Source organism: Colobus angolensis, unplaced genomic scaffold, assembly GCF_000951035.1.
Source record: "Colobus angolensis palliatus isolate OR3802 unplaced genomic scaffold, Cang.pa_1.0 Scaffold219, whole genome shotgun sequence".
Lineage (NCBI taxonomy): Eukaryota > Metazoa > Chordata > Mammalia > Primates > Cercopithecidae > Colobus > Colobus angolensis.
The window spans coordinates 2664256-2672472 of record NW_012115366.1 but is presented as its reverse complement, the minus strand read 5'-3'; the positions used below and the strand labels follow the sequence as shown (position 1 = coordinate 2672472).

The 8217-nt window shown below is 44.9% G+C and overlaps 1 protein-coding gene across 1 annotated transcript in view; it reads left to right on the top strand.

Annotated features, from left to right (window-relative positions):
• STK35 (serine/threonine kinase 35) overlaps window positions 1–8217 on the top strand; it is a 47854-nt gene that overhangs the window by 1734 nt on the left and 37903 nt on the right. Inside the window, exon 3 of the mRNA XM_011943427.1 lies at window positions 4–106. Coding sequence (XP_011798817.1) covers window positions 4–106 — 103 coding nt within the window. The remainder of the gene's footprint in view (window positions 1–3; window positions 107–8217) is intronic.

Sequence of the window (8217 nt, the reverse complement as noted above, 5' to 3'; positions counted from 1 at the left end):
CAGTTTGAGGAGTGCGTCCTGCAGCGCAACGGGCTAGCCCAGCGCATGAGTCACGGCAACAAGAGCTCGCAGCTTTACCTGCGCCTGGTGGAGACCTCACTGAAAGGTAGGAGCACCGCGGGCCTTTCCACCCATGCAGGGCCTGGACCCCTGCTCTCCGGACGGCTTGACCCACACTGTTCCCGGCTCTTCTAGGCCTCAGACCTGGTCCCTGTCACCCTGTGCCCAGACACACCCTCCTTTCCTGGTTCCAGACTTTCGGCCCTCTCTCTTCTCCGGTCCCAGGATCAGTCCCGGAGCCTAACGTTGGCTGGTATTTCCATAACAAGAGCTCGTTTAAGTGCTAACCATTAACTTAATAACTGCTCAATATTTGTGAGCTATGATTATTAAACGTCTTCTATTTTTAAGATCCGTCGGGGAGTGGAGGAGGGGTTGGGTTCAGTTAGTAGCAAAACTGCAGAGCCCCCTCACCCCCTAGGACCTGTTTCCCTCCCAAAACAAACAAAAAGAAAAAACTTTACTGGACCCACCCACACCCTAGGCTCCCTGTCTTGCTTTCCCAAGTTTCCTGACACCCTCCAGCTCCAACCCCCAAACTCTTGTGGCTTCCTCGTCTGCCTTTTCTTCTGAGGCCCCCAGCCCTTCATCCCAGGCAGCCAAGCAAACTGACGGTTTTCTGGCTTGGTCCTCTGAGGCATGCAGGCTGACAGCCCTCACAGGTGGCCTTGAGAGCTGTCACATAACAAAGCATCCAACATCTTTTTCCTCCGTTTTACATTCTTAATCTTTTTAACCTCAGAGGCTGGCTGGCAAATGGTTTTACTTAAAAGGAAAATGGGGTTCATTGAGGCAAGAGGTCTTGCAGTCCTGGAAGAACTAATTATCTTAGTTTCCGGGTTTTAACTGCAGTTAGGGAATGTGTTCATCCTAACTACTCAGCACCTACAAACCTTTTTCATACTACCGGTAGCTAAGTGTCTGCTCGGAGAGGAGGAGAGGGGCAGTAGAAAGTTTGAGGAGACTTTGTGAGGCAGGAGGATCCAGGGGAAGCAAGTTTACTAATCCGAGTCCCAGCTGTGGTCTTAGTGCTGAAATAATTTTTGGGTAATAACTTCAAAAGTAAGTTCTATCCTCTTTCTATAAATAGAGAAACTAAGACTTAGAAGTGAACAAATAACTTGATCAGGGTTAATCCACTTGAAAGAGAAGTTAGACTGGACTCCCGGTTTCCTTATATTTCTCAGAGCTTAAGTGACGGGAACCCAGATCTGTCTTGATTCAAGGCCTGGATCCTTTCAAAGGTGTAATGCTGTTCTCCGTACCCTGAGGATGAACTTTTAATAATGGGTAGGATTTGGAGTGAGTTTGGAGAAGGTGGTTTCCTAAAACCTTGTTTGGAGCTTTTGCACAGCTTAAAGATTGAGAGAGTAGGCAAGAACTTCAAGCTGAAGTTGAAGGTTCGAGACTGGCATCCATGAACTGAGGACACAGGAATAAACATTTGGCAAAGTGAAGTCCCATATCCCAAGGCAGTCTTGTAGTAGGAAGTCTCTTTCCCAAGAGAATGCTTTGTCCCATTGCAAGTCAGTTGTTTGACAGTGGAGTTGGAAGTGTGGATCAGTATCACCTGGAGTCCTTTGAATAGATGTGTAACTGTATAAAGTCCATCCCTGCCCCATCCATTCTGAGAAGCCCACCCTCTCCCCAGGGTGAGTGTTTTTGTTTTGAAAAGACTTCCAGCAGGGCACGATGGCTCATGACTGTAATCCCAGCACTTTGGGAGGCCCAGGCGGGAGGATGGCTTGAGCCCAGGAGTTTGAGAACAGCTTGGGCAACAAAATGAGACCTTGGTCTCCACAAAAAATAGAAAAAAAAATAGCCGCACATGATGGCACAGGCTTATAGTCCCAGCTGCTTGAGAGGCAGAGGCCGGAGGATCGCTTGAGCCTGCGAGATTGAGGCTACAGTGAGCTATGATCCTGCACTATAACCTGGGCGGCAGAGCAAGACCCTGTCTCAAAAAAAAAAAAAAGGTCGGGCACGGTGGCTCACGGCCTGTAATCCCAGCACTTTGGGAGGCCAAGACGGGCGGATCACGAGATCAGGAGATGGAGACCATCCTGGCTAACACGGTGAAACCCTGTCTCTACTAAAAATACAAAAAATTAGCCAGGCGGGGTAGCGGGCACCTGTAGTCCCAGCTACTCGGGAGGCTGAGGCAGGAGAACAGCGTGAACGTGGGAGGCAGAGCTTGCAGTGAGCTGATGTGGCGCCACTGTACTCCAGCCTGGGCGACAGAGCAAGACTCTGTCTCAAAAAAAAAAAAAGGCTCCCTAGGATATTCTTTTATCTTACCCATATTTTAGGAGTGCATCACTTATTTTGAAGTCCTTCTATTCTCAGACTTTCCCCAGTCTTCTCCTCTACTGGGACTTCCTACTACAAGACTGCCTTGGGATGTTGGACTTCACCTTGCCAAATGTTTATTCCTGTGTCCTCAGTTCATTGATGCCAGTCTCAAACCTTCAACCTCAGCTTGAAGCTCTTGCCTACTCTATCAACACATAAATACTATGTAGACTTTCCTCACCCGAAGAATTTGTCAAAATTCCAGAGTGACCCATGGCAGCATAGCATAGTGGTTAGTACCATGGACTTTGGGGTTAGACCCCCTGGCTCATCCCAGGACTGACTGCACAAAACATGGAGCAAATTGTTTGAACCCTGTGAGGAGCATTCCTTTATTGTAAGATAGTGAGTATGTACCTATGACATTAGGTACATAGGGTCACTGTGCAAACTGTTAATGTCAGCAAGTGCTCCACATAGGGAGGAATTCACTGCCTCATATAAGTTCACACCATGTTCTGTACTTTTCTACCTCACCCACTTCAAGGTTCACATTGTTCTTGCTCAAGTTTCCCAAACTTGTTTCACCATAGAGCACACCTTATTTTCTGTGTTGTCAGGCACACCAAGTTGACAGAAACACTGGTGTTTTCATCCTCCCTTTGCGAACTAAAACCGAGACCTAGAAGAATGAAATCTTTTGCTTTAGGCCACATACTAGATTGGATCCGTCCCTTTCAGTTGATTGTTGTATTGAAAATATTTGAACCTCGACGGTGTTCAGGGCTCAGAGACAGAGCAGTGAAGAAAATGTGCGTTGTTTCTGCTTATGAAAATGACATTCAAGCTTACTTGCAATGTGTTGATTTTTCAAGTAGTAAATAGGTAATCATTTTTGTTTCTTAATATTAAAATAGAGGACAGAGACCAAAATTACTCGAAGTTAAACTTTCCTTATTCTGGATTCCAAAATTTAGGGGTCTTGATCTGTCCTGGGACCCTGGGTTTACACATGCAAATACCACCCAGTAATGTTAGAACTGGAAGGACTCCTGGAGATAACCTGGTGCAGCTCTCTCATTAAACAGAAAAGTCCTTTGCAGTCACCCTTGACCCTGCCTCCCAAAACTCAGAATGATTTTGAAACAGGCCAAGAAGTGTGAATCTGTCTTGAAGTCTCAACTAAACCTAATGCTGAGTCCCTGCTGTGGTATTAGAAGGGAAAGAAAAAAAAGCAAAGCAAAACACACCACCCCTTGCCCCAAAGGAACTTACATTTGAAAAGTTTGAGAGCTGGAGGAAGACTTAAATGCTATTCAAGATCACTGGAGGAAATGACCAGTCAACTCATTAGCAAGGGCTTTGTACAAGAGTTAAGAGGAAAGAGAATCAGGAGTTAGGGAGAAGGTGGGCTTGAAAGTAGAGTGCCTAGGACTGTGGATAGGTGAAGAGACAAAGTGAGTCCGTTTCACTATTTGGCTAATAAAATAATCCAGTATGAAAAAGAGAAATGTCTTGAAATGCTGTTTTTGGTCTTACCCCATTTTGTTTGATAGACTTAAATGCATCGTCTCCTTCCGTTCTGTGCACAGACCAAACATGTCCTGCCCAGAAGCATTAAGACAGCAGAAGCTTTGGAGGAATAGAAAGAGGTCGTAGATGTGTGACCTGGGCTGCCTGTTTCACAAGGAAGGAAACTGAAGCCTAGAAAAGGGACAAAACTTTATCCACAATGAGTTAGTGATAGCACTCAAACCAGCCTCCCAGGCTTTTTAAAACCACATTTACAATCCTGTAAATTATTTGGTCGAAGGGTTGGTGCCCATGTTTTTAACTTTGAAATACTTCTCACATAAAGAGAGGAGTGAAGGCATCAACAGTTTTCTTTTATCCCCTTGTTTTCCATTGCTAAAATGCCTGTCCTGAATGTGCCTAAAACAAGGTTCAAGATTACTGCCACTTAGACAGCAGGCAAGCCTGAGTCATTGTCAGTTAGAAATTCTGTTGCTCTGTCTAAGGCACACACTGATTCTTCCGACAAATAGCAAGTGAGGACACACACACATGCACACACACACAAATCCAGGACAAACTCTCAAGACTCATACAACAGAATAGTTAGAAGTTTGGAAGAGCTGGGAACCTAGCTTACACCCAACCTGATAAGACACGAATCGTTCTTTACCAATTGTTTGATGTTGATGCCTTTAGGTGGCTGGGAACCGAGGCCTTGGAAAGTAACATTGCCTGCACACCAAGTGGCTTTGAGCCAGGCTACTATAAGAAGCTATGCAGAGCTCTCCATGAGGCATGCAGAGGATTCATGCCCACATGAACATAATGCAGGGTCACAAGTGGTAGCATCCTAGAAAACAGTACAGTTCTCTGGGAGTTTAGTTAGGAGCACTGGGGGAAGCAGGGGAAGGAACTAACTGAGGGAGGAACTGTAATAGTATAGGAGAGACCAGGGTCTTAGCAGTAGATAGGTTTTCAGCCCGCAAACTTCCCCAACTTGTTGAGTGCCTAGGGAATCTTCAGAGCAGAGCAAGGCCATTCCCTCCCCGGCCGTTAGAAAGCAACCCTTAATCCTCTTCTGTGACTTGGGTCTTGGAGTTTAGAGAGCCCCCAGGTCAAGAGGCAGAGAACTGGCTGGCATTGGGGAAATGTAAGTTCACGCAATACAATAGAATGCTAGATTCAGAGTCAGAAGGTTTTAGTCCCAATTTCACCCTGTAAATAAGAGTTGAAACTTGCAGGTTGTTATGTATATCAGGTGAAGTCAATACCATGATTCTCTTTATTTCACAGGTGAGGCAAGTGAGGTACCAAGGTTAATGAAATTGCCCAATGTAAAACAGCTGAGCAAGTAACCAAGTCAGGATTCAAGCTCCGACATTCAAACTTGAGTATGCTTTTTTAACAGCTGTGGGGTACTGCTGGGACAGGTAGCTTAAGTTCTAGGTTATTCTGTTTTTCTTGGTTGTAAAATGGACATAATCATATTTTACTCAGAAACTGATGGCTCAGGCCGGGCGCGGTGGCTCACGCCTGTAATCCCAACACTTTGGGAGGCCAAGGTGGGCGGATCACCTTAGGTCAGGAGGTCAAGACCAGCCTGGCCAAAGTGGTGAAACCCTATCTCTACTAAAAATACAAAAAATTAGCCGGGCGTGGTGGCGGGTGCCTGTAGTCCCAGCTACTCGGGAGGCTGAAGCAGGAGAATCCCTCGAACCCGGGAGGCAGAGGTTGCAGTGAGCTGAGTTCACATCAGTGCACTCCAGCCTGGGTGACAGAAAAAAAAAGAAACTAATGGCTCCTCTTTGTTTTTAGTTGTGTATTGATCAGTGCTTGTGGCACCGCTGATTTCTGTTGGTTCATTCTGTGTGTCTCAGCTGCCAGGGACCCCACCTGCTCTCTGCGTTACCCTTGAATGACTTGGGGCAACCACACAGACTTCTTGCTCCTGACCGACTGCTTTTTATGTGCATTGGATTTTAGGTACCAGCCTCAGGAGATAGAAGCAGCCCTTCCTTAATTAACAGCTTTGGTTAATTGGGGTTGCATTGGGTAAAGTCGGTCTTAGTGTAAACTCTCGAGGAGTGCTTCCTAAGTAGAACTCGAAGTAGTCTGCTCATTTTCACCTCAAATGTGGCCTTTGCTGGTATCTTTATGGCTAGGAACCCTCCTTAGTGACTTCTAAATTCTGGATTCTGACCTAGTTGTCTTTAACTTGTGTATTCTGCATACCCTACTACTAGTTTCTATGTTCTTTCTCTTTTTACACCTCTCCAGCTCATAACTTTTATCTTGATTTATTTCACTCTCTTATCGACCACCTAGGTATGCATGTGATATACCATGGGGAACCCAGAGACTTGATTTCATTCCACTGTGAGTGCCCAGTCTAAAGGAAGAGATGGTTACAGTACAACAGATGTTACTTCACTGCAGCCTGTAAGAGGTGCTCTGAGGGAATCAGCTGCCAGGGATGTGGACTAAATCTGGGGAAAGGAAGGATGAGTTGTAGAAGGGTAAATCAGAAACAACCCTGGCAAGAGCTGAGGCTTAGGTGTGGCAAGGCCCATACATATGGAGAGAGATACTTGAGCCCGGACTGCCATGGATTAGAGGTGCCCCAACTCTCTGCCTGGCTGGTGGATTCTGCATTTTAACAAACCCCTGTAATGTTCCAAGTAATAATAGCTAGCATTTCATAGTATTTTTGTATTCCTTTTCTCATTTAATTATCGCCACTGTAAAGTTGTTTTTATAACTTGTTCTTACAGACAAGAAAATCAATATCCATCAAGGTCAAGTTGCTTGTCCAGCACAACACTAGAGAAAGGTCAGGGCCTAGGTTTACATCCAGATGCTCTTTCCAGTGTCCGTGTTCTTGACAGGCTGCCTTATAACTATTGGACAGCTGCCAGTGGTATCCAGAGACATTAGCATAATTCACACCCAGTAGCAGTCTGCTCTGGTGTCCAGGCACCCTTCAGTGTGCTTTGTATGTCACAGTTAAGCCTTAGAGCAGTCCAGTGATGTAGGTGTTTCTTCTCAATTTATAAAAAACTAAACAGATTCTTAGTGTCCTAAGAAGTTTGCCCAGGATCGTATAGCTATGTAATTGGGGAGTCAGGGGGCAAGTAGTAGAGGGAATGTTGACCCCAGGCTTGGCTGGCTTTACAGCCCCTGTCCGGCCGGTGGGTTTACTCTTGTCCTCTTCTGGACACTGTTTTGCCCTGACAGCCAGCGTAACAAGTCTGTTAATCTTAGGAAGTACTTTGGACACACCCTGTGGTGTTGCTATGGTACCCAGCCTCTTTATAATGACATAGCCCAAAATCATTGAGAATGGGACCAATTCTTGGTCCACATGCTCATATTTCTTTGGGAAGACGTGCCAGGATGGGTCTGTGTCTTTAGCTTCTCAGGACAGATCTTCACCTGAGCCAGCTCTTTAACTAAAATATTTTAATATACATACAACTCCTAATTAAACAGGGATGGCTATGGTCATAATTTATTCAAACTTCATTTTTCAGGGTTCCCTCTAATCCTTTTTCTTAGACATAACTTAATATTCTGCCTTTTTTCCCCCTTCACATTAAAACTTGCTTATTACATGCTATGTGACTTTCTCTTTTGACGTTTTAAGTAAACTTTTGTTGAAGTATAATGATACTTTAAAACTTTCAGCCAATTGGTATTACCATAGTTAACTGTTACTCATTCTCATTCTTGGACAGTTGTTTTCCAGTCCTCCACTTTGACTTACTCTGTATGGCATACCAGTTCTGAGTGTTTCTAGTGTTTGGTGTGTGTTTTTTTTGTTGGGTGGGGAGGCTTGTTTGTGTCTTTTTGACACTTTTGGAATAAATTCCTCAAGTGGGATTTTTGTTTCAAATGGATTGAGCATTTTTAAGACTTCCTATATGTATTGCTAAATTGCTGTCATCCTAGTGTGTGTAAGTCAAAGTCCTAATTATTCCTGTGCTGAAAGACAAATCTGCATGTTGTGTGGTTGGACCATCACGAGGGACTGGATGAACATTAAACTCTTGGGGACATGCATCAGAGTCCACTGTGGGAACTAGCACATCCAGGTGTGCGATTTTGCTGCTGGCACTGAGGCAGTTGCAGTGCTTCTGCTGAGAATCTAGGCTATGAAACTCAAGGTCCTGCCCTCAGTGAGGCAAGTTACTTAATCTTCTGCTCCTGAGTCTCCTCACCTATGAGAGGAAATGTAATTACTATCTGAATAGATACTCTGAATTCTTCCTTTCTGTCTTATGTGACAAGTTATTAAATTTTATTCTAAACTTCTAAGACCTTTCATGTCCTCTTCTCACCTCCTCCCTTGCC